We start from the raw sequence: 27,606 nt of genomic DNA on the forward strand, positions 1-27,606 counted from the left end.
TCTATCTATCCATCCATCCATCCATCCATCCATCCATCCATCCATCCATCCATCCATCCATCCATCCATCCATCCATCCATCCATCCATCCATCCATCCATCCATCCATCCATCCATCCATCCATCCATCCATCCATCCATCCATCCATCCATCCATCCATCCATCCATCCATCCATCTATCTATCTATCTATCTATCTATCTATCTATCTATCTATCTATCTATCTATCTATCTATCTATCTATCTATCTATCTATCTATCTATCTATCTATCTATCCATACATCCATCCATCCATCTAAAAAAGATATTGTTGCTGGATAGAAAAAAAGAAAATGTAAGAATTATTTTAAAATTGACAACCTAGTGCTTTTCTACACTACATTGTGCTTTTCAAATTTCTAAAGGTTTTCATTCTTAACAATTAGTTGTCACTCAGTCAGCAACACTGTACAATAGAGAACTGTATAGAGAATTGTTTAGAGCATGTGCACTGTGCAGCATTTACGTCCCTTTCCAGTATCTACCTGTTCAGCCGCCTGCATTTCCCCGTAGCTCTCCAGGAAGTTGCCGTGGACCACAGAGCCCACGATGGTCAGACCCTTCCCTGCCTTCAGCTGAGAGGCGAAGGTCAGCATCCGGGGGTATTTAACATGGAGGTCCTCATCCAGCTTCAACAGCACCAACAGCTGAGGTCTGGAGTGCATAGGGTTAAAGACACACGGACACACGGACAAGCATTATGAGACTATGGCCTGGGTCAAAGCTGGGTGTGTACAACCCTTCTGAAATACACCAAAGTTTAAAAATATATATACTGTATAACTCAATGGATTGCAGCTGAATAGTAAGAACCAACATTTTTATCCATCAACACAGAATTTACTGAATGTGTATTCTAACTGAGGGAAGGATGGAAGAGTATTGCTGATTGGATTTGAATGAAATTACACTTTTAAACTACCAGTGACAAGCACCTATTCTATGACTTGCAGGTCAAACAAATATATAAAGCATATGTCACATTGCTGCTGGTACTATAGCCTTTAAATAACTGTAATTTACTGTGAATCGGGTCCTAACAATGTTGAAATAAAGCCATAGAAATGCTGCAGAAACGTGCATTTCATATGTGACTTAAACATCTAAAATATCCCTCACTAAAAAAAAAAAAGCCTACCAAGTTTATCCCAGCCTCCCCTTCATTCTTCAACCCAAAATCCTAACTATCAAGGAAGTGCAGCATTATATTGGTTATTTATACAGCAAAATGTATGGAGCCCCTCTGGTGACATCCGAAAAAAAAAAAAAAAACTGTTTGCCCGACTTAGTGATCTGTTTGCATGATTTAATAATCTGTGGCCACAGTTTAATAATTTGTGGGAACGAGATAATTATTTTGTGGCCACGGTTTAATAATTTGTGGGAACGAGATACTTATGTTGTGGCCACGAATTAACAATTATAAAAGGAGTGCGTGCTGGGTTGTCTATTGTTGCAGCAGGGGTTAGACGCATGTCGGCTACGGACAAGATAGAAGAGATATCGTTCTATTTTAACCTCGGAATGAATTACAATGACATTCTAAAGTCACTTGCTGTTAGGCACGGAGTTATTATAAGTAAGAGGCACTTAATTAGGCTGCTAAAAATGCACGGGTACAGCCGAAGACAATACGATGACCTCGGTAACGTGATAGACTTCATCATGCAACAGCTGAAGCGAAATGGAAACCTGCATGGATACAGATGGATGTACAGCAAATGCATGAAACATGGCATCCGTGCAAAAAAGGAAGATGTGCGTTTGATTCTTGCAGCTCTTGATCCTGACTCTTCAGCCATGCGCCGTTCCAGGCGTTTAAACCGAAGGATGTATTTTGCTGAAGGACCTAATTATATCTGGCATACCGATTCATATGATAAATTAAAACCATATGGAATCTGCATCAATGGTTGCATAGACGGCTTTTCCCGTAAAAATAATTTGGCTTAAAGCGGCATACACCAGCAGTGATCCACATGTCATTGGAGGCTACTTTATGGAGGCCTTAGAGCAGTTCGGTGGCTGTCCCCGGATCGTCAGGACTAATTTTGGAACGGAGAATGTAGTTGTCCGCGACATCCAGACCTACCTCCGCCACAGTGATGCTGACAATAGATGTCGTCTATGCAACCATTGATGCAGATTCCATGGCATGAATCGCACTCCTTTTATAATTGTTAATTCGTGGCCACAACATAAGTATCTCGTTCCCACAAATTATTAAACCGTGGCCTCAAAATAAGTATCTCGTTCCCACGAATTATTAAACTGTGGCCACAGATTATTAAGTCATGCAAACAGATCACTAAGTCGGGCAAACAGTTTTTTTTTTTTTTCGGATGTCACCAGAGGGGCTCCGTAAAAATTAGCCTTTATTTTCCTGGAAAAGCCCAGCAAGCAAGGTCCAAATTTAATAGAGCATTCTTTCTCACGCCATAACTTCCAACACGTGTCATCTTCACCAGATGACCCTCATAGCGTGCTAGAATTAACAACTTCACCAGATGACCCTCATAGCGTGTTAGAATTAACAACAGCTGGTTAAACATATAAAAGCAATATGTTGTACTGTATGCTGTGTATCGCATTATCATCATTCTAAAGGGGGGAATGTATAATACAACACAGTGAATAAAGTCGAAATATTGAGAATAAAGCCGATTCTGAAGTAGCAACAGTTTCACCAATTCAACTACACAAGGCATTTATTTTAAGAGCATAATCAAAAAAAAGGTCTTCCTCTCATTTTATTTGATTTTTATCACCATTGGCCATAATACTTCCGCAGGCATATAAATAGAAACAATGGGAAGTCTTTGCCGACAAAGAGTGATAGTGTGTGTGGTGTTTGATGCTGCTTCCTTTATAGTTTATTCATTCTCATAACCGAATACAGATGTGATGTGAAAAACAAAAGAATGAAACGTTTACCTCCAGTTCTTGGTGTGCGGCGGTCCGGCCTCTAGTCTCAACAGGGCGTATCGGGCCGCGCTCAGGGACAGTCCTCTGATACCGTCTCCCCACTCCTTCTCTGCTCTGTTGAGGGTTTCATTTGAAAAGAGAAAAGACATGAAACTCATGAAAGATTTGGGATTGACAGACAATCACTCCCAACCGTCCACCAGCTTCCTCTACAGATGTGCAGAGGTCAGAAATGGACTGCATTCCCAAATCTACTGCTCTTTATTTTCACTATTCTACATACGGCAGCTTTCCATATAATTGTTTCGCAAAGCCAGACCATATGACAGCTAGTAGTACAGTACATGCGATGTGCAAACAATGTGGCCATTCTTTTTCATCATTACTTCAGAACTTGACCCTTTAGCATATACTGTACATCCATTTCATTGCAAATTGGTTGTTCTCTCTCCGCAAGGTTGATGTGATGTAAGTTCCGCTGTGCAGAGGATTGTGGGACAGAACAGCCAAGAAAAAAAGCATGCTTGTTGTGTGCACACTGAAAAAATATGACCAGATGTAGTAGAGCATCCTAAATCATTTTCTGCCCTGCTAAATAGCGTGGAAGTATGGTTATTTGAAATGCAGGGAGATGCAAACCCCATCCACATCCCATAGCATACAGGTACAGAACGAAAAGTGAATTCAACTCCACACTTACCCTTGGTACTCTATGTACTTGTAGATCATCCCAGCGATAAACATGGCCACTATAGCATAGTACCAGGAGGAGATGAACATGAGAGCCACACACATAGTCATGCCAAGGAAGGACAGAGCCCTGTGGATGTTTCACAAAGAGTCTGGAGTTACATTTTGACATACCAAAAACAGTAACATTATTAAGTAAGTACAGTAGCCTTTACATAATGCATTGGTCTTAAATGAAGGCAACTGTAGCATGAAACAGTGGCTTTATGGGTGTTTTGAATGCCTAAGACTGACAGGACAATTGTACTGGGACATATTAAGCATGACCCCAGCTCCTATAATAATTATGTTGAGAGATACAGTATGTCTGTGTACTCACCAGTGGTAATACTTAAAGCGCGGCCTCCAGTTGGGTGTGCGTAAAAGAGTCTGCACTGCACAGGCTAAGTTCACAAAGAGATAGCACATCAAGAAGAACCTGTTGAAAAAAACACAAATATCATCAAATTTGAAGTAGATATCGTATAGTTGTATTGTTGGACGTGTAGCATACAACACAACATAAATGAGAGAAATGGATGAGTGGGTGTGTACAGTGTAATAATAAAGAATAATTTATAAGATTTATATAGCGCTTTTCTAGACAATCAAATACACTTATACTTAGGTATGTAGACTTTGAATCTGTCATTTTTATTATTGCAAGAGTGCCTTTTTCCTGAGCTTACATGGAGAGGATGGGAGCCACCATATCCAGTGAGGCAATGAGTATGCCCAGCTCAGCTATGAGGCCAGTCAGTAGTAGTGCCCAGGTAGGCTCTCCATTGCTCTTTCCGTGACCAAACACCTGTATGAAAGACAATTCAAATCATTCATGTTTAGACATGCAAATCACTTCCTAGGTACTGTGTCATATTCAAATCAGTGTGTGGGTGGAATGCAAACATTCCATGCACGATAAAGCTACTGAATGCTATCATGCAGTATACAGACTATATGTTGTGTCTGACTATATGTCTCTCAGGTCTGTAGGGGACTTTAAAGGTGGAATCAGTGATTCTGGACAATGCTTCTTGTCAAAATCAGAGAATAACACCTATAGATTCGCTACCCGTACATACTCTGTGTGCGGTGAAAAATAATCCAGCGTTAGCACACAGCATAGGCCCTGTAAATGGTATGTTGCTAGGTGTGGTGGGTCAGTTAGAGCTCCTTTGTTTAGATATTCTTTGTTTACATACCTGTTTACAGAGCCTAGCCTTTGTATTAACACTAGATTTTTTTCTGTGCACGCACACATAGTGTAGACAAATAGTGGATCATGAGGAGATATTCACTAATTTTGACAAAAAAGGGATTTTGACAACAAGCATTCTCCAGAATTGCTGACACCGCCTTTAATGTCTTGCTGAAAGTTACTGAAAAAAATGGCTTCTTTTTAGATAATGTGAAGTATTTCAACCATGTATAATCAACAGTGTGTAATGCTACCCCACCCTGAGGAAGGGAATGATGTTGTCCTTGGCGATAGCTTGTAGAAGTCTTGGAGCTCCAGTGAGCGACTGCAGACCCGCCCCGACAGTGGAGAAGAATGAACCAATCACAATCACCCACGGAGACGGCCAGGACAGCGTTCCCACCACCAAGGTTTTACTAACGCCGTCCCCAAACCTGCAAGTACATGATCACTGAATATGACTGAGAATATGACTGGACTTTTGTGATATAGTTATTTATTTTTCCATTGTTAAAGTTGCTATGAGGAAGTTTGGGTTCATTCCATTGTTCCCTTTGGACAAAAGCTGTAATGTTTCTTACGACGCCAGCGGTTGTTCCTGGGTAAGCGTATACCCGGACAAAGGCATTAAGAAATACTATATAAAAATAAAAAAATTATTTGCATTGATGGACTTGTTTACTGTCATTTATGATAATCAGAGGAAAAATTTGACTGTTTTAAAAATATTTAGAAGTTCCTCATAGCTACTTTAAATTGTATTTTACAACAAGTGTTATGACAGCACAACCATGCAGTAGGACACACATTAAACTTACTTATCCCTTAGGACTACTCCTTCAATACATGACCCAAACAGGACCACAGAACTGATATCTGAACACAAGATGTCAAGGAGTGCAATGTGACACAAAGATGTATGGTAAATATGCTGTTCAAAGGAGCATAGGAATTCGTTTTAGGTGTAGGTCCAAAAATGAAGGATACAGACAAGTGAAGTGGTGGTGATAGCTAAGATGGTGCCCACAGGGATGGACTTCTGAGCATCACGGAGATCTCCAGATCTGTTGGAGCCGGCCATGATACCTGCAAGACAGCAGGTTAAAAACAAACACCATGTTAAAAAACGGGTTAAATGTGCCCCCTGCTGGCTGATTTAGAGGGAGGTTTAAATCTTCCACATTAAGTTGAATTTGCAGACCAGTTACTTGTCTGAGAAAGACAACATAGCTGGTACCAAAAGCTTTTTTAAATGTGAGGTCAACCAGTGACTCCAGTGACCTTTTAGTACTTTTTCGCAATCATATCATTTGCAATATGATTTGCATTTCAGGTTAACAATTTTGTAAAAAAAAATTAAATAAAAATCATTTTGGAGACCAATTTTTGTGCTATAACATAACTTTTTCTTCTGGTTTATGATGGTTTTGTTATACCTGTGGCAGAGGGGAAGAAGATCCCGACCAGTAGAGTGAATGACGTAGCGATGTCCGCTGACACGTACATCCCAAAGTTCTCCATGGCACCGTGGGCATCGGACGACTCCAGCCCCGCCTTCTCCAAGATCTCCCCTTTCTGCTGGTAGTCGCCCCACATGTTGTCTAACAACAGGGAATTAGACATTTGAAAAATTGGTAATGAAACTGAATTAGATCACATAGACAGTGGATCAGCTATTGGTGAAGCAGGATATTTATGAATATAGAGGCATTATTTTATTTTCGGAGGAAAAACAATGACATTACATTCATAAATTATAATTACCGGACAGTATGTTGAATAATATACTGTAAATCTCTGGAAAAATGTAAGACGACTCCCAGTCCAAACAATTGGCATCTTTACATGAAATAATATTTTTATTTCGAATTTGGAAGAAATCTTGTCAGTCATCAATATAATTAAACAAATATACAGTTTATACTGTATGTTAATTTTACACACACCAATACCTCTTATTTTTTCCAGAGCTGTATAAACTTGAAACATGTATGTGTTTTACATTTATTATTTAACACAACCCAATGCTGTACACTTCAATCCCTTGTCAACACATGATAAATGTACCTCTGATGATGCCGCTGCTGAGTCCAGGGATGGCCTGTATCTCCGTCACATTGTTCTGGAGGAAGTATTCATCACACTGAGGGCTGCTCATGTTACCAGGGAGACAGAACCTGTCCCATAGCTGACTGCTCACTGTCATGTTCCCCTTCATAACGGTCTTAGCACAAACGTCAAAACGATCTCGCACCAACGTCCTGTTTCCAAGCATGCAGATCCTAAAGAAAAGACAGGGGGGGGGGGGGGTTACTATGTTAGTTGTAAATTTTTTCTCACAACCAACATCATTGTTATTTGTCATTGCATAATATACCTTGTCCATCATAACTAAATGTTAATTAGTAGTATTGATTGTAGAACGCTTGTTGTCAAAATCACTGAATATCTTCTCATGATCTGCTACCTGTACGTACTGTGTGCTCGCTGAAAAAAATATATGGTGTTGTTAATACACAGTGTAGGCTCTGCAAACGGGCATGTAACAAAAATTGGGTTAAAAGGGGGCCCACCAAAGCTAGCAACATGCCCGTTTAAAGAGTCTAGGCTGTGTATTAACACAAGCTTTTTTGTCAACGCACACACAGCGGATTGTGATACATATTCACTGATTTTTACAAAAAGTAATCTTGACAACAAGCATTCTGCAGAATTGCTTACTCCACCTATAAGTGTTATTTCCTCAAATGTATGGTGATGGGATGGACGTGGCTTCAACATAAAATATCTAACTATATTTGACAAAAACATTGCAAGTAATTGGGAGCATATGGGAAACAGAATCATAACAAAACAGAAAAATATTGAATAATAAAAGAGCAACACATTTTTTCGCTTATTCTTTATTATGAAATAAAATTGTCTCACACAAAAATTTGATACTTAAAACCCTTCTTCAACAATACGGTCCCGTGAATAACACTAGAGGCCTATACTTCCTTTTAAAGACATCTGTTTATTTCATCAAACCTTCTCTATGCAGACTTACGGAAATTCTGGTGGATGAGTCATGGATTTGATTGCCCCGGCATAGATGGAGACAATTGAGATAATGACACAGGCCAGGAACAGAGAGGCTAGCTTGTTGACATATTTCACCCCCACGAAAACCACCACCGCCATCAGACTGAGGCAGATAGAGCCGTACACTCGCATATTGTTCAACATGGCACTGTCACTGGCAGGCGGGCCTGTGGAGTGAAAGATTGCCGCTTGAGGGACCAGATATTTCTGTGGAAAAAAAACAGTAAATGGATATGAAGTGTATGTAATATGCATGTCATGACTGTTGTAATATAGTTTAAAGTTATAGTGCGTAAATGATGTCGTCCCCATGAGGAATTCTGAGTAATTACAACAATAATGTCGGTGCATCTACATGAGATAAGCCTTAGGCAGTAGAATCAACAACTGAAACATTTCTTGGGTGCTTGTTGAGGTTTTTCTGAGCTCCTGCACCAGTGTAAGGGGGGCGACACTAGTTTGTAAATGCTGACATACTAAGGAAAACAGAGAGAGTTTTGTAGAGCTGATAGGCTTAATCAGCTCTGTGTCAACTTGTTTGTCGATGGCTTGAATGTAACGACATTCATTTATATTTTAAAAAGTTAGGCACTATAGCTTTAAGAAAGATAAGTGTTTAGGAATCACATATTGTACAAATGTGAGATGAAATATAACCACAGAATAATGTTTCATAAGCAAACTGACCAAGAATATTTCGACGGCGCCCAGTATGTACATGGCTGAAGCGAATGTGGTGCCCAAGTAGAAGCACAGTCCCACAGCTCCTCCGAACTCAGGGCCGAGGGAGCGCGAGATCATGAAGTATGCCCCACCAGCTGAAACAGAACAACAACAAAAAACACTGTTAGATACTCAAAGCCTCTGGAAATGGAAAGTCCACATTGTTTACTAGATGAAGAGGACACAACAGTGAAACTCTGCTGCCCCCAAGTGGTAGAATGTGTAATTGAAAATATTCTCAGAGTTGTTATCAAGGGTTAGCAAGTTATGTTTATGTCCCAATAATGCCAATTCAGTTATGCACACAATGTGTGAAAATATGTAAGGTAGGCTACTGGTGAAGGATTTGTGATGGATAAACGGAGTGCTAAGGGACTTTCTTCAGTCTATGCAATGTAGTGGGAAGGTTCACAGTATTACCTGGCACGACGCCGTTAGTAGCAATGGCACTCATTGATATGGCCGTGAGCATTGTCTGCAGAGGAAAGGGGAAAAAGAGATTAATATGGAAAAAGTACACAGAGACGTCATAGAATCATGTGGGTGTTACAATATAGCCTGGCCCTTAATGATACCACACACTGTAAACCCGAACTTGTTGTTTCAACTTAAAAATTCAAGTGTCCATGCTGCCTTGAAATTTTATGTCAAGACAACTAAGACAATAAGTTATCTTAACTAGATATTGCTAGTTGACTCAACTCCATCTTCAGTCCATATTACTTGAAACCTTTAGTTGACATAACTTCACCTTGAGTCAAAACTACTTAAATGTATTAGTTGATTAAACTTAAATAGCATTATAAGTAACATACATTTTCTTGTTGATGTAACTACAAAACTAGTGAGATTAACTTACATTTATGAACTGATTGAAAACAAACCCCAATCAAGATGACATAAATTTATAAGTTGATTTAACTGCAATACTAGTGAGATGTACTTACATTTATGAACTGATTGAATGTAAACCTCAATCAAGTTAACATAAATGTATACGTTAATTTAACTGATATACTAGTTATTTGCACTTACCAATATCTTAAATACTCTATTAAGATCTACTTACATTTCTAAGTGGATATGATTTCTCTTTTTAACCTGTAAAAACATTGCTCACTACATATTATCTGAGTACATCACATTTCATTACGTCTAAGGATTTTTTTTTCAAAAGAGTAAATGAGGAGCCTTTACACCAGAGATTTTGGCAGTCACTGACCAACAGTTTTATTGTAGGCCTACCTTTTTACTGAAGATGAAATATTCACATAAAAAAAACAGTAACAAGTTACAACTGTACCGACACGTCATCAAAATATCAAATCTGTACTGTTGAGGATTTTTACAGCCCTTTTCTGCATATATTATTTTGTTACCAATTATATTGTGCACACATATTTGCCAAATACTTGTTATTTGTAGTGCATTTCATTTAGATATCAATCCTAAAATAATTTCCTCCCCCAAATTTCTTCTACAGATTGTGATAACATTAGTTGGCATTCAACAATTTGCCTTTAAAAATAGTGCAACAAAACATTAAAAAAAAGGAATGCAGGGGGAAAACTAGTCTGAAAATATGCATTTCCAGTTGTAAATGACTACCAAAAATACACATCATATATAGGTGGTGTCAACTTGAAAAAAATATATAATTTGTTGCCATGCAACAATGTGGATTTACAGAAAGTGCATAAAAAAGTATCAGTAAAGGCCTTTGCACACCGGGCGCGTTTTATTCGTGCGATTAATCCGTTAATTAACGAACATACAGAGTCAATACAAGCTTCCACACCAGCGCCGTCATTTCGCATCGCGAATTTGCGTTTTTTAATTTTTCGAACTGAGTTCGATTTTTCTGGGACGTCGCTTCTAAAGTGAGACGCGACAAAATTCACATTTCAAAACATTCGCTTTTACGTTGCGTTTATTCGCGTCGCGCCCGGTGTGCAAAGGCCTTAACACCATTCAAAGCCATTCACTTATCACTCAACAATGTTCACTTTTGGTCAGATAAATGTGCGTAAACTGTGCTTTTTAAGCTTACATTTTCTTCCTCAAGAGTCGTTTTTTTAAGCCATGAACCAAGGCAGAGCATTGCCCTCCAACAATGTCCATAAGCACCTTCTGAATAACTTCAAAAGTGTACCTAAGGCCCCTGGGGTAGTCGATGTTAAGGGCAAAGAGCAGACCCATCAGCAGTGCCACAGCAGTTGGAAAATCACTTAGACTTGGAAAGATGATCTCTTCCTCGAGGACCACTGCAAAACGGACCAGCTCATCAATCTGTGCCACCATAAGGATGCCGACTGCCATTCCCTTTGTCCAGTCCTCCTCTGCATCTGTGACCTAGACAAAGTGGACAAATATGTTAAAAAAAGATAAACCTTTACTGATACCCATGGGGAATTTCAGGTTTCATAACAACAGCAGTAACAGATACCAATATTAGGGAGTGCACATTTCTGTTAGCCATATTGGCCAACTCAATTTAAATAAATTTTCCAAAAATTTAGATAACTTGTTTTGTGATCCATCAAGTATGGTTCAAACACATATGACAAGATATATTGGAACTTTTCTTTCATTGTAATGTGAATTGGGTGAATTATTACAAATAAAATCATGTGGGACATTTTTAAACAGATTAAAGGCAGAGTATGCAACATTTACGATAAAACAAAGCAGAGTCACACTAATAATCCCTCTCAATGATCACTTCTGCCTCTCTAGAATGTGTGGTGCTGGTTTATCTGGTGTGTGGTCTGTTAAATTATTATTGAAAAACATACCTGTACTTTCTTATACAGTGTGGACCCATCTTTTAAATAGTGGGGGAGCCCCATCAAAACAACTGCCCTTTGCCTTTGGTTGGAACCCTGTAAAAATAATAAACAACAAACAAATGGGATGTATTAGACCAGAAATCAGAATATAATTCTAAGTGATGTTATATCTTCTACTTAAGTCTTCATACTCGTTCCAGTTCAGAAATAATCAATATGTTTGGAAAAGATGGATATTGGACTAAAATGAATTAACCCATTGATGACGGCTGCTGCGCGATGCCACATTGTATCTCCTGCCTGATGCTGCATAGCATTGTTACTTTATCTAATTTTCATGACGTGCGCAACATAGAATGCACCGTCATTGGTTCAAATACACATGAGGTGGGTTTTGTTGATTTTTTAAGACCACGTGAGCACCCAAAAGTTGTGCGGTTTGCCGAAAATCACGACAATCAAAAAATAAAGAAAGAAAGAAATACAAAATAATAATAATAAAAAAATACTCCAGCTGTGTCGGCGATAGTGTATTACAGAACAGTTAGTGGCGTTCGGAGCACAGAATCTAGGCCTACTATAGGCTACTGACGAAAATCACACAACACATTGCATCTATTTATTAACAATATTTATGAATTTAGGTTATATTTTGCTGCTCCAACTCAAATTCAGCCCAGCCAGGCGATAGTTAAGTTTCAGTTTCGTTTTCATCTCCGTGGTGATGGGCTCCCGACAGCAGGAGTCAGTCTGCGTTCCAGTTGTACTGGGAAGTCGGATTTATGGTGCCAGTGATAATTTAACTAAATAATAAAATAAAGCTATCTCTTCCTTCCTCTATCTGTCTATCTTTATCCCTCCACTATACACTCAGTCACTACTATCCATGCTAAAAGGAAGCAGGATTATAACCTCATTTAGCACATTATTTTTAAATATTTTATATATATTTTTTTTTCTCCCCCATCTAATTGACGATTTTTAGAAAAAGGTGTTGGTCTGTAAGTGCTAAGGGAGCATGTTTAAATACAACCTGTGAACCTTAACTTTTAAATGTATTTTATTTCATGTTTCTATGTGCTACGCAGGCTTAGATATTAAGGTTTTGGTAGACTTGACAATTCGTACTATTTTTTCAGAAAACCCTCAGGCATTAAGGACATGCATCCTAGATTGCCATAGTCATCAATGGGTTAAATAACTTTTCATTATAGAAGTATGCCAAAAGTTCTAGCTCAAAATGTGAGTCTACAAGAGGTTTTGAAACTATTGCTCTATGATCTGTAACGCATGGGAAGGTTATGGACTAGATAGATAGACAAGAACACACGTACGTCAATATCCAGAGTCCTCAAAAGGCTGTTCAGCTCCACCAGACCCATCCTGGCTCTGTACACCTCAAGGAACCCCAGCAGATACTTGTCAAGGCCAGCGAAGAGGGAGTCTTTCAGGTCAATCTGGTAGGCAGAAAAAAGCAAAGGAACAGAAGCGGTTGGCTGTAAATTCAATTACTTTACTGTTGTTGCAGAAAAACATTTTTACACCAAATTATTCATGACATATTAACCATTCTTAAATGAATTATTTAGCAAATCTGATCGTCCTAACCGCATCTGAAATAGAAAAATACTTTTACCTGACGTTCAGAGAACAGTGCCGGCCATCTTTCTCTGACGTCCGCCACAGGTGGCTCATCCTCCACAATCTCTGTCATGCTGTCAATTGTTATCCTCCGGATGTCCTCTTGGCTAAGGATGACGCGCAGCAACATGGTGAATCCCAACTAATAAAAAATAGAAATTGTGTTACAAAAATGGTTGTGTCATGATCAAATATCATAAATCGGCCTATGGATATCATACGAGTAACTTCAAGGTGAAATAAAATGTTCAATTGAACCGTTATAGTAGGAGAGTGCACTGTAAGGTGTTGAATTTTTGTTCTGCCAGACTATAAATTGAATGCCTTAATTAAACCCTATGAAATACCTGAAAATTGATTTTAAAATGTTGTATATTTTGGCAGTAAAGCTTAAGGTAGAGTCAGCGATTCGGGGAAGAATGCTTATCATAATCCGTGAATTTCTCCTCACGATCTGCTACCTGTCCGTACTCTGTGTGCTGCAAACAAATGCAGTGGGAATACAAAGCCTAGGCTCTGTAAAGTGGCATGTTGCTAGCTATGGTGGCCCCTTTGTTTACATTCCAGTTTACAGAACCTAGGCTGTGTATTACCATTGGATTTTATTATTGCTCACAAAGTACGGACATGTAGCAGATGAGTAGACATTCACTGACAAAACAACAAGGGTTCTCCAGAAACACTGACACTTTTAAGAGGAAAGTGTCGCACACCGCCTAATTTTTTGGCATATTTACTCAATTAAAGGCAGCGTTTCAGCAATCAGACAATTCAGCAAAACGTTACCTTTCATGGAAAGAATACACTAGAAAACGAGACAATGTACGTTACTTTCCTCTTATGTTTAAGTACCCTTCTCCGACTCACCTGTCACATGCAGAGATAATTTTGAATGTTTATTTTGGCGGTGAAAGGATGAGCTATAGAAAAGTATAAAACATAAGTATTATAATAAAAACAGGCGTCAGGGTTAGTGCACAGTTATAGGTATTCACATGACAATCAGCAAAATTATCACCTCAGTGCAGTAGGGATGCCTTCGGAGAAATCAGGTGTCTTTCTTGCACGGTGTAGGCTGACAGAGGGGCGTAGTGGTTCAGCTCAGCAGCTTCGACCGCAACCAGTTGGAGATCATAAGTGCTGCAAACTTCAAAACATCTGAAGTGGTCCAGGTACCAGGCACTGCAGGCAGAGAAAGGTTGAAGAATAAAGAATGCCTTGTTGTCCACTACCACAATGTACAGAAATGGTTTTATAGTCACTGGATCATTGAAATCGTATAACTGACAGTTAATTTTAAAGTTTAAATGTCCAATAGGTCCATGCTGTGAAACTCCATGTTGTCTCAAGTGGTTTTTCAGAGATTGTTGTGATCGGAAAACTAAATGACAGTCACTGTAGATACAGGGCAATGGACAGTTTCTTCCAAAATATCCATGGACCGCTCTATAATGTTCAATTATTCTTCAATCATTTTCTGAGAAGTAGGTACAATACTTACAAATCCACCGCATTTACGTTTGTATTCAAAACATGTAGACCTGGAAAAAGAAAGAAAAGATAATTAAGAAAGATATTTGACTTTAATAAGCACTTTACTGTATATATTCCTCAAAGCAATTTACAAAATAAAAATAAAAACCTACATTTGCATGCAAAACTGGAAACAGAAGGGGGAAAAAATACAAGAGAATTGGGACAGATATGTGACTTGGTAGTTAAATAACTATTTCCTATTTACATACAACAGTACAAATATCTCCATAATAAGGCTAAAAGTTCAGTGTAAGAGGCAGTTAAGCTGATATCTACTTTTTTTTTAAAAAGTTTATTCATAACAAATAATATAGCACCTTCTCATTTCTATTCAAAGTGGCAGCTTAAAGCAAGACAAGTGCACCAGTCTTGTAAACGGCAAAGTTCCATTTATTATGCTTTAAATCTATTGGGAGCTATTGAAGACCACTGAATAACGTTATGTTCAAAGTCCACCTAGCCATGCGTGTGCGCGCGCACAGGTCCGCGGCCAGCCAGGAATAAATACAACACGGAGACAGAAAAATAAATACAACACCGGTCGGATGTATTGTGCTCTAATGCCCCCACCTCCTGTCTGCGTTCTTCCCCTGTCTTAATTGTAGAGTAACTAAAACAGTTAAAGAAAGCAGCTAAGAAGAGGTGGCATTAGAGCACTCCACTCTCTCCCCTCTCCTCACACAAACACAGCAAGTAGGCAGACACTAAAATGAGAAATAACTCCCGAAGCTATGAACAATTGTAGAGCCGACTGTGTGTGTTATTATAAAATAATCGCGAGGTCCTCGGTAGGCCTACCCTCCGCCGCCGTGGTCCAAATAACATAACAATTCACGTTAGCACACAGAAGCCTGAACAGCAGCCATTATGCAGCCTTGTTTGTAGATGTGCCCGTGACGTTCACAGCAGACTATGGCCGTCCAGCAGTGGTTTAAATAAAATAATTAAAAAAACACCAGACGCCCGCCGAGTCTTCCGTACTTTTACTGTGAACCGCAATATTAAAACCCCATGAAAATTGGATTAGTAAAAACACGTGATTAAGGTTATTGCATAGCCTATTCATTCAAACAGGTAGCAAGGAAAAGCTCTCGTTTAGTTCACAAATGGCACTATGAAATGGACTATTTTAAAAATTAGAAATTGATGCGGTTGTTACTAACCCATGAATAAAATCAGCTCTGGCATAGCAGACTGCAGCGACGAGAACCACGGCGCTGTGTGTAGGCTACATTCCGGCAGCCATTTTAACGGTGCCGCCTCATGTAAAACGCTACTTGTTGAATTTTTAGAATTCGTTTCTTTGCCACCAGTGACAATGAAAAGTACAACTTTCGATGTAAATTAATGTCATTATGTAACCCAGATATATTTTCAGTCAGCTAATGCTTTTCTGTAATATCACTGTTTTTGGTGTGTGTCTCTTTAAGGGTTACGACCACTTTATGTTGCGGCAGCTTTACGACTGCTGTTTTACGGTGTGTGTTATTGTTACCTTGGAGACGAAGTTTTCGCGGGTCTCTCTTCTCCAATGCACAAGCAGTGTGGTCAAGCTGTGATTATTCCGCTGTTTATTTTCTGAGTTTAAACTTGTTAACAAAAGTATTTAATTATAATATTTACTGTGCCAAATTACTCGTGTTGCTTTTGACAACATGCCGGAAGCTGTCGCTGAAGTGATACAAGAAGAACGTTAACAAGGAATCGCCACGCCGAGTGACTGGACATTGAGGAAACGTTGCCGCTGTTTCTGAGTGCTGTTCCAGGGGCTCGTGAGCTCGTGAGGAGCCGTCGACATCCTTTGAGTATCCCGAGGAGTGCAGGCAACAATATTAAACCACCACACACACATATATAGAGCTCTATATAATATTATTGCTGGCCAGCACTTAACTTTACTTTATTATTTTTTGGAGACAATACAAGGACATTTCAGGATATTTCTATTTTTTTGGATAAGAAGACCGCTCGGTAATTTTGTTTTGTTTGTTTTATGGACTGTGTGAAAGAAGACCGTTCGGTATTCATTTTGTTTTCATGAACTAAGAAAGAGACAATTTATATAAGAGAACGAGCAACATCTCGTCAGGTTATTAGTACGGAATAACAGGTTTGTTTTGAGACTGTTTTGATATTTGGTTTAACTACATTAACAAAGGGAAATATATTTTATTTTTGTATTTTATTTTCTTATTCTAATTGAGGGTTTATCAAAATATAATTACATGTCTACATGATTTAAAGCACACTGTTACAATGTTTTTCCTGGTTTCATAAGGACAAAGTAGGATGCATTTCAGTCCAGTACTTGAATAAATCTGGATGATAGTAAACTGCTATCGTAACCCGAGTAAATTCTGTTTATTGGTTACAGACAAAATTGGCGCCCGAACAGGGACTGAAGTGCGTCTACTTGAACTTAAATATAAAAACTCTTTAAAGTATAATCATCTGAAAATTGTAAGGTTGGGTTAATTGAGAAAACAAAATGGAGTTTTGTGACATGTATGGTTTTGACCCAGAGCGCACCGTTATGCTTAAGGGTGTCCCAGCTAAGGTTAAACTGGAAGATGTAAAAAGGGTTTTTGCATTACTAGATGATGTTGTTGGAGTGCATCACATTGACAGCCTTCCCAATACCATTCTGTGTCAGTTTAGCGAGTCTTTAACTCCAATGCTTCTAGACCGCCAGCATCCAGCTGATGACTCATATTGGGAGGTTATGCAGATAGATGAATACTGTCCACCTAAGTCAGTCAGTGAGCCACCCACAGATGATGTAGTGCCTCTTGCTCGTGCTATTGATGACATGACAGTCAATTTCAGAGAGCAGGTAAATGAGTTAGCTCTAACATACAACATGAGCCCCATTACTTTGAATCAAGTAGCAGTGAATCATATTTCTGGAAAAGGGGATAGTGACAAGGGCCCAGTAACTTCTACCCCAGCATCTGCTCTTAAAGCCCCGGCATTTAAAGCACAGTCTACCCCTAACCCAAGACCGGTTGTCTTCAGTGCTGATAGCTATGCATCCAGTCCAAGACAGGCCCCTAATGACACTCTGCTTGTTGACCCCCTCCCTGCAGATGTTCAGAGAGTAATCGTGGAACATATTGTAAAACACGACTCCCTGGTGTTCATTCCACCTGCAAGAGAACTGCGTCCATTCTCTGGAAATTCTCCTAAACCTTCTACAGAGGTGGATTACAAAGTGTGGCGGCTTAGAGCTAAGCAGGTACTAAATGACTCCAGCCTGTCAGAGGCACAGCAGCGCCGTATGCTTCTTGATAGCCTTCATACCCCTGCTTTAAATGTGGCTTTCTCTATTGGAGCCCAAGCCCCACCAAGTGACTATCTCCATGAACTAGACAAGGCGTATGGTAACGTTACAGGAGGTGAGGAGCTGTATATTCAGTTCTTAGAGACCCATCAGGACAGTGGGGAGAAAGCATCCGACTACTTGCGTCGACTCCAAACTCTGTTACAGGAAGTAGTTGAAAATAAAGGTGTAGCTAAACAAAATGGTGATTCTCAACTATTAAAGCAGTTCCTAAGAGGCTGCTGGGAAGACAGTATGATAACCACATTGCACCTAAAAGAACAACTCAATGACCCCTCCCAGAGCACGCCCACTTTCTCAGAGTTGCTGTTCAAAATAAGAAATTATGAGAAAGAAAGTCAGCTAAAGGAAATGAGGAAAAAGCGACATACTGCTGGGAGCACAACCAAAGTTCATACTAAGACACACCTAACTACTGATGAGTCTGAGCCCCCTAGCAACAAAGTCCTAGCGGTGTGCGATGCTAACACTAGGGAGCAGCTTGAGGAGAGAATCAGACTGTTAGAGGCTGAGCTAAAGCAAAGTGTCACTACTCAAAATGCCAATCCCCCCAGATATGATAGAGCAGGACGAAAATTCTCACAGAAAGCAAAAGGCAGCAACACAGCTCCACCACTCCAAGCTGTGCCCACAGATAATCTCATTAAAGCGGGCAGGTTTTGTTACAACTGTGGAGAAGAGTCACATATAATGCCGCAATGCACAAACCAAACAAATGCTGTGCTCGTGCAGAAGAAACTTTGTGAGAGACACCAAACTAGACAAACCCAACGTCCACTAAGCTACCAGCAGACAAGCCCCCAGCCAAATCTGTCTTTAAACAGTTAAGGGCTCCTGCTGTGGGACAAGTAGGAGCTCAGTGTCAAACTAGTTCCCCTGTTTTGAGCCAGTGCATGCATGAACCCCCAAATGCATCAGCGCCTATTCAGATTCCAGCAGGACTTGTTGGAGAGCCTTGTGATAGTGAAGCATGGTTAGATGGAGTCCAATGCAATTGCATAATTGACACAGGGTCGCAAGTAACAATCATATCCCAGTCATTTTATTCCCGTTACCTTTCCCACAGACAGTTATTCTCTATTAAAGATGCCCTAAACATTGAAGGTGCAGCGGGACAAAAGGTTCCATATTTGGGCTATGTTGAAGTGGATGTGCAGTTCCCTAAAGATAAATGTGGCACAGACCAATGTTTTCACATCCTAGCTTTAGTAAGCCCAGATCAGTCATACAATGACAAGCATTCTCTGCTTGTAGGTACTAATGCCCTGCGTCCAATGATCCAAGACTGCATTAAGCAAGGCGGAACTAAGTTCCCAGAAACCCTTCCTATCCAGGCCAGCTGGCTAATGGCCTATGCAGAGTGTGATAACCGGACTGAAGCCCAAACAAAAGACGCCAAAGTTCTGCGTGTAAGGCTCAGCAGCAAAGTACCCATACGCTTGAAGCGCGGCGAGCTTTGTACTTTAAAGGGCATCTGCCACAATAAACCCGGTGAAGGTGAATTCCAAGCTCTTGTGGGTGGTACGGAGGAAATACCCACGCCAGGAGGCCTTATCGTCTATGATCAGATAGTGGATGTAAAGCCTCAATCCCACAATAAATTTAAGCTTGTGGTCAAAAATATTTCTCAGCGTGACATCACCTTATACCCCAAAACAGTCATTGCTGAGTGCTCTCCTATTGACTGGGCAGTGCCCGTTTCACACTCTGACCAGAACAAAAAGTCAGATGTTGCCCTTCCGCAGACACATGCTCTGTCGGTGTCACAAAATGAAAAGATCAATTCAGCAGCTGACATCTTCTATCCTGATTTCAGCGACAGCCCCATAGCACCAGAACTAAGGGAGCACATACAGGCTAGAATAAACAAAGAAGTGCCAAATGCGTTTTCTAGACATGATCTAGATGTTGGTAACATTGCAGGAGTCACTCATCGCATAGAACTTGACACTCATGTACCATTCAAAGAGCGAACTCGACGTGTCTCACCTGCCGACTTCAATGACTTAAAAAGGCATCTCCAAGACCTTTTGGCCATAGGCATCATAGAGGAATCACATAGCCCCTACGCCTCTCCAATTGTCCTTGTCCGGAAAAAGAACGGAGATCTGCGAATGGTGGTGGATTACCGCAGACTGAACAACTTGACTAAAAAAGATGCCTACCCATTACCTCGTATAGAGGAGACATTCTCCCTGCTGTCAGGCTCAAAATGGTTCACTGTTCTTGATCTAAAGAGTGGGTACTATCAGCTGGAGGTTGAACCCTCTGATCGGCCAAAGACAGCATTCACAACACCCTTTGGAACATGGCAATTTCGGAGAATGCCCCAAGGCCTGACCAACTCTCCAGCAACCTTCCAGCGAACCATGGAGAAGGTGATGCAAGGTATCAACCTCCAAGAGGTTGTTGCTTTCCTCGACGATCTCATAATATTCTCCAGCTCTTTGGAGGAACATGAGGAGAGATTAATGAAGGTTCTCAAACGCGTCTCTGATTTTGGCCTCAAACTGTCCCCTTCCAAATGCAAATTCTTCCAGACCTCTGTGAAATATCTAGGGCATGTGATATCTGCTGAGGGAATCCAACCCGATCCTGACAAAGTTTCTGCTGTAAAAGAATGGCCCCGGCCTCAAACAGCCAAAGAGCTTCGGTCATTTTTAGGTTTCACTGGGTATTACCGAAGATTTGTGAGAGAGTATGCTAGGGTTGTTAGGCCTCTAAATGATTTGTTGAAAGGAGATCTAGCGCCCAGGCACAAAGGCCCTAACCACTGGCCACGAAAACAGTCACATCCACTTGGTGCATTATGGACCCCTGATTGCCAAGCAGCATTTGAGCTAATCATTGAGAAATTAACATCTGCCCCGGTGCTTGCATTTTCCAATTGGCAGCTCCCATATGTGCTCCACACTGACGCCAGTATGACCGGTTTAGGTGCAGCCCTGTATCAGGTCCAAGATGGCCAAACCCGAGTGGTAGCGTACGCCAGTCGTGGTCTCTCTAAAAGTGAGAAAAACTACCCCGTGCATAAGTTAGAATTTCTCGCCCTTAAATGGGCGGTCAGTGAAAAGTTTCATGACTATTTGTACGGGGCTAACTTCAAAGTGCTAACGGATAACAATCCTCTGACATACGTGCTGACAAGTGCAAAGTTAGATGCCGCGAGCCACAGATGGCTTGCTTCTCTATCACTGTTCAACTTTGACATCCATTACAAATCTGGTGTGCTGAATATTGATGCTGATGGGCTCTCGAGGAGACCTCATGAACCATCCGAAGACGATGAAGAGTCTCGAGAGATGGACCAGAGAATTTCAGGTATGCTAGATCGAGCTAGCCTATCACCTGAGGAGTTCCAAGTGTTGGATGGGGAGACAGTGAGCACTCTTTGTATGCGCCATGGTGTCAATGTTCATGCAGTTTCACAAGACAATCAGGATCCGGACACTGTGATATCTGCAGTGGAAACTCTCTTGTGTGATGAAAGTGCGGTCCCTGATGATCTGGAAGATCCAGTCCTTGGGCCAGGACAGTCAGCTCTGCCAGAAATGTCTATGGAAGACTGGCATCAGTTGCAGAGGGAAGACGCAGCTTTGGCACAAGTTATTCGTATACTGGAAGATGAGCTTGACACTGAGGTATTTGATAAGACGACTGTGGAGCCAGAGGTAGCTCAACTCTTACGAGAGAAATCAAAGCTACTCTTGAAGAACGGAGTGTTGTGCCGCAAAGTTCTCAATCAAAGAGGTGAAGCGTTTCATCAACTTGTCATACCCAGTAGTCACAGAGAAAGAGCCTTCCAAGGTATTCATGATGAGACAGGCCATATGGGTATTGAGAGAACTTTGGAACTAGCCAGAGCAAGGTTCTACTGGCCGAAGATGGCAAAATACATTGAGACAAAGTGTAAAAGCTGTGAAAGATGTGTCAGACGAAAATCTAGGGTGCAAAAGGCATCCAAACTAGTCAACATCAAAGTCAGTGGTCCCCTTGAGCTAGTCTGTATGGATTTTCTGACAATTGAACCTGACTCAAGAGACACTAGAAACATACTGGTCATAACTGATCACTTTACAAAATATGCACAGGCATATACAACTAGAGACCAGACAGCCAAGACTGTTGCCACAGTGTTATGGGAAAACTTCATTTGTCACTATGGTTTTCCCCGCAGGCTGCATAGTGATCAAGGAGCCTGTTTTGAGTCAGAAGTTGTAGCAGAACTTTGTAAGCATGCTGGAATCGCCAAGTCTCGCACAACGCCCTACCACCCGAGAGGGAATCCGGTAGAACGATTCAACAGGACTCTGCTCGACCTCTTGGGAACGCTGGAGGACAAAAAGAAGGAGGAATGGAGGAAATATGTCAAGCCCCTTGTACACGCATATAATTGTACACGGAATGATGTGACTGGCGAAGCCCCTTTCCTACTCATGTTTGGCAGAGAGCCGCGTCTCCCCATTGACCTCTGTTTCGGCATCAGTCCTCAGGGTCACAACCCCAAAACGCACACACAATATGTGCGAGACCTAAAGAAAAGACTCAGACACGCATATGAGCTAGCGTCAAGAAATGCTGAAAAACGGCAGTTGTTGAACAAAAGGCGCTGGGATGCTAAGGTAACCGCCTTGCCTTTAGAGGTAGGGGATCGAGTCCTTGTGAGGAATCTGAGTCTCAGAAAGAAGCACAAAATCTCTGACAAATGGGAATCCACTGTTTACGTTGTTGCCAAACAGCCGGATGAGAGTATCCCTGTGTATGTTGTCAGGCCCGATAATGGTGAGGGCAGAGAGCGGGTTTTGCATCGAGACATGCTTCTTCCCTGTGGGTTCCTACCTGCAACCTTAGAAGCAGATCCTGTGAGTACTGATGTGCAGGCAATCCCGACTCAAGTTCCTGAGGTGACTGATGAGGGAGATATTGAGGATGATTTGTCTTCAATGGAAGTGGATCAAGACTTGGAAACTCAGAACACGAGCCCTGAAACCCCTGAACAGAGTACCTCTCAGTCTCAAAATCCCCTAAATCCTGATGCCCCTGAATTCATGTCAGATCAGCATGAGTTGTCAGACACTGAGACTGTAATTAGTCCAGGCCCGTCCCAGACTAGGCCTCAGAGAACAAGGGTACCACCAGCTTATCTTAGTGACTACCAAGTTGGTCGCAAAGCCCATTGTAAACATCACACCTTAAGTCCCCCTACACAGCAGACACTGTTTTATGGTTTCTTATTGTCCTTGCAGCAGCAAATTGCAGGGTTAGTTCAGTCTCTAGCCGTAGGTAGTGACGGGGACGTCACATTTTAAGTGGGGGAGGATGTAACCCAGATATATTTTCAGTCAGCTAATGCTTTTCTGTAATATCACTGTTTTTGGTGTGTGTCTCTTTAAGGGTTACGACCACTTTATGTTGCGGCAGCTTTACGACTGCTGTTTTACGGTGTGTGTTATTGTTACCTTGGAGACGAAGTTTTCGCGGGTCTCTCTTCTCCAATGCACAAGCAGTGTGGTCAAGCTGTGATTATTCCGCTGTTTATTTTCTGAGTTTAAACTTGTTAACAAAAGTATTTAATTATAATATTTACTGTGCCAAATTACTCGTGTTGCTTTTGACAACATGCCGGAAGCTGTCGCTGAAGTGATACAAGAAGAACGTTAACAAGGAATCGCCACGCCGAGTGACTGGACATTGAGGAAACGTTGCCGCTGTTTCTGAGTGCTGTTCCAGGGGCTCGTGAGCTCGTGAGGAGCCGTCGACATCCTTTGAGTATCCCGAGGAGTGCAGGCAACAATATTAAACCACCACACACACATATATAGAGCTCTATATAATATTATTGCTGGCCAGCACTTAACTTTACTTTATTATTTTTTGGAGACAATACAAGGACATTTCAGGATATTTCTATTTTTTTGGATAAGAAGACCGCTCGGTAATTTTGTTTTGTTTGTTTTATGGACTGTGTGAAAGAAGACCGTTCGGTATTCATTTTGTTTTCATGAACTAAGAAAGAGACAATTTATATAAGAGAACGAGCAACATCTCGTCAGGTTATTAGTACGGAATAACAGGTTTGTTTTGAGACTGTTTTGATATTTGGTTTAACTACATTAACAAAGGGAAATATATTTTATTTTTGTATTTTATTTTCTTATTCTAATTGAGGGTTTATCAAAATATAATTACATGTCTACATGATTTAAAGCACACTGTTACAATGTTTTTCCTGGTTTCATAAGGACAAAGTAGGATGCATTTCAGTCCAGTACTTGAATAAATCTGGATGATAGTAAACTGCTATCGTAACCCGAGTAAATTCTGTTTATTGGTTACAATTACACTCGATATTTACTGTGCTGTCGAACATATATGTTTAAGTAAGCTAGTACGTGGTTAAGAAAAACTCTGCTCGGTGTAAACCTTGCATTTTGTTCAGTTAAGTTTACAATTAACGAGTATCACGGAAGGCCAAACACATTAAATGTTTCAGAAGTATTACATGTATGTTTATAAGAATTTGCACTCACCTTCTGTCGAGTAAAAGAGTCCGCTAAGTCTCTCCTTTTCACTGCGAGGAAAAAGATGGCGGCAGTGCCTTCCCGTTCCCGGTGGATTCAAAGTCACGCAGGCACGCAAGTCGTACCACGTGACTCTCAGCGTACAACGTGATGACGCATAAACTACCAATTTTAGCCCGGTTTTTTAACTCAACTAGGACTTTCTAGCTAACATAACATTTATTTTCAATTTGGTTAACTTCCATGTAGTTGAGGCGCTGTCAATTAATTATTTTAAGTTGAATCAACTTTCTACACACACCCATGTCATATTGACAAGAAAACATTTGTTAAGATAACAAAAAAGCGAAATCCGGGTTTACAGTGCAGTATCTGTAATGGAAGAAGGGTTATGGAAGCATTGCACAACATTACAACATAAAGACACAAGTCAAACTTACATAATTTGACTTGTGGATTCTGTTGACTGGTTTAGCAATGAAAGCTGGCCCACATTATTGATGGAATCAATCCAGTGTAATGGTGGGTGTGGTGTGTGTGTGTGTGTGTGTGTGTGTGTGTGTGTGTGTGTGTGTGTGTGTGTGTGTGTGTGTGTGTGTGTGTGTTCTTGTTCTTGTTGTTTTTGGAAAGTGAGGACATTTTGGCTCGTTTTCACTTCAAGAAAGGCATGTAAAGGTTGGCCTGAGGGTTAAGACTATAGGTTTTGAGGTTCAGGTATGAATTAGGTTTATGTAAAGGTTAGTGTAAGGGTTGGGGTTAGGCCTTTTCTAGGCTAGGGATTGCATTGTCAACGCGTGTTCTCACGTATAGTTGTACGAACGTGTGTGTGTGTGTGTGTGTGTGTGTGTGTGTGGGCGAAGCATACTAACACATGAGCAGCACATGAGGACAATGAGGAGGGACTGCATGATGCCAGCCATCCCCACGATCCACGTCAGTCGCAGGAAAAGGATCACACCGAAAATGTTCTGCAGACACGGCAGGTAGACGCCCATCAAAGTGCCCATGTTGGGAGACTGACAGAAACACACAGGGAGAGAGAGAGAGCGAGAGAGAGAGAGAGAGAGAGAGAGAGAGGGAGAGAGAGAGAGAGGGGGACCTTATTGACTGTGACATTTCAGGAAACAAGCGTAATGATCACTGGTATTGATTGATGTACTTTTGAAAGGTCATTCAATCATGGTATCGGCTCTTTCCAATGTGTTCGGGGTCTTACACACAGCCACACAGCGTGACTGCAGATTTGTGCAAAGGCAAGAGCCGTCAATCAACAAGTCTTAATACTTAAACTGGAACTTAGATAGTGAGGCAGGCAGAGAGAGGATAATGTTCCATACATGTGATGACAACAATGAGGCATAGTGTTCCTCTCCTGACCTTGGGGTAGGTGGCTGCTAATGAAATATTGTGGTCTTCATTCATATATCTATGCAATCTCATTTCTAAATGATGACAATTATCTTGCTTGGGAATGATCTTTGCTTGGGAACACCCGTTGTTTTATCAATGATAATCAGCTACACCTAATGTAAAAGTAAGTAAGCTTTTAATGTAGCATTCACGCAAACAACTCCATAGTTGTAACTTGCCAGTATTCCTCCCTAATTAGCCCCACAATGTTGAATCTGTAGACTTGTGTTCCTTACCAAGAAACGGCCTGGCTGCTATTTTTTGTTAAGTTTTTTTTATTTATTCTAAATATGTAACTTAATATGTTTTTTTTTTTTTTTTTACATTAGAAGAGACTTTTAAGTTGAAGTCCAGGACTTAAATGTTATGTGTAGGGTCTATACTACGTGTCAGTAAATGTTTTTGTTGGAGGAAAACATAGAAGAATTTTATGAGAGTATCGTGATAGAGAAATATCCTGATCCACATTGTATCTAGAATGGCGGCATGGCCCCTTACCTTGGGGGTCTTCCTGCGTGAAGAGTGAGCGCTCTCCGCCTCCTCATGCTCTTTGGCTCCCTGCGTGATGTTTGTGTAGCTGACCAATCGGCTGAGCAGAGAGGAGACCTTAGGCCGGATGTCCAGCTCTTCCTAGATCAAAAAATAAATAAAATAAAAAAAGGTTCATATTTATGACTTTGGTTTAAAGATTGAGGCTTAATCTTCTGACAGAAATATTGGAAAGTAAAAAATAACTAAATAACAACAGACCTCAAACAGAGCCAGGTTCCTGTCATAGAAGAAGTCATTCTTCTTGCTGGCGGCATCGGCACTGTTGAGAAACGGGCTGTCTTCTTTATGACTCCCAAGTCCTGTAAAAGAGACAGTAAAGCAAAAACAAGCCACAATTTGAGCTTTAGGGCCAACAAAAATATAGATGTTACTGTCTGTAAATAAAGTAAAAAGTGTTCTTAAATATATAGTGTAGGCATTTTAGTAACATATACTGCACAATGTAAGTGCAAGGTATCCATGTCTAAAGAAGATGCTTATTTACTGTAACATACTTTCATGGAAAATATAAAGTATCCCAACCCAGTCGCCAGCGGGCTTCTATGACGTCACAGGAAAAAAGTATTAGATGACCATAATGCTAACTTAAATCTCTTTAAGATCATTTTCAAAATCCATGTGAAATGCATAGTGCATACTTTAATGTTGCAGTTTTGGTATTAATTTAATATAAGTTACATTATTAAAACCAAACATGGACCTACAATTGTTTGGCTGAAAGAGTAGTAGTTATAACCGCAATCACTAACTTGGTGAAATGGTCTCACTCTAACTGTGATTGATGGATATTCAATAATACCAACGACATGTCACATGCATTGCCAATAGAAAAATGTCAAATCAATTATAAATGTTTGTTGTTCTTGTCTAGTTTTGGAATAATAACAAAACCACTTTTCACTGGCTAAAAAGTAAAATATCAGAGTTTTCAAAATTGAGAAATGTGTGGCATTATTAGAATCAAATTAAGGAAAACAAACTGCTCAGCCCCATTGCCTATTAACAAAACAAGAATGAACAAGATAATACAATTTTCTAGCCTAATCCTTTTTCAAATGGTCCGTTTTTTTAAATAGTCACTATTAATTAGAATTCAGTTAACTAACAAACAATACAA

General features: G+C 40.5%; 2 protein-coding genes and 1 long non-coding RNA gene across 3 annotated transcripts in view; all 3 read right to left on the minus strand.

Annotated features, from left to right (window-relative positions):
* Nucleotides 1-27,606, minus strand: part of slc12a4 (solute carrier family 12 member 4) — a 44,384-nt gene that overhangs the window by 5,993 nt on the left and 10,785 nt on the right. Inside the window, 16 exon segments of the mRNA XM_080026157.1 lie at nt 527-695; nt 2,976-3,080; nt 3,667-3,786; nt 4,036-4,134; nt 4,385-4,503; nt 5,153-5,327; nt 5,712-5,769; nt 5,881-5,979; nt 6,330-6,494; nt 6,961-7,175; nt 7,943-8,184; nt 8,665-8,795; nt 9,121-9,175; nt 25,397-25,543; nt 26,436-26,567; nt 26,688-26,788. Coding sequence (XP_079882283.1) covers nt 527-695; nt 2,976-3,080; nt 3,667-3,786; nt 4,036-4,134; nt 4,385-4,503; nt 5,153-5,327; nt 5,712-5,769; nt 5,881-5,979; nt 6,330-6,494; nt 6,961-7,175; nt 7,943-8,184; nt 8,665-8,795; nt 9,121-9,175; nt 25,397-25,543; nt 26,436-26,567; nt 26,688-26,788 — 2,132 coding nt within the window.
* LOC307262697 (uncharacterized protein) lies at nt 10,747-13,260 on the minus strand (the record flags this gene model as incomplete). The annotated part of the gene is made up of 4 exons (XM_080043653.1): nt 10,747-11,052; nt 11,496-11,582; nt 12,824-12,946; nt 13,126-13,260. The coding sequence occupies 4 exons, from the start codon at nt 13,258-13,260 to the stop codon at nt 10,747-10,749; spliced, it is 651 nt and encodes a 216-aa protein (XP_079899779.1).
* On the minus strand, nt 14,034-15,293 carry LOC307250096. The gene is made up of 3 exons (XR_013844865.1): nt 14,632-15,293; nt 14,149-14,312; nt 14,034-14,050 (listed from the first exon to the last, which is right to left on the minus strand). It is a non-coding gene; the product is annotated as an uncharacterized lncRNA (long non-coding RNA).

Source organism: Ammodytes marinus, assembly GCF_949987685.1.
Source record: "Ammodytes marinus genome assembly, chromosome: 1".
In the NCBI taxonomy this organism is placed as follows: Eukaryota; Metazoa; Chordata; class Actinopteri; order Uranoscopiformes; family Ammodytidae; genus Ammodytes; species Ammodytes marinus.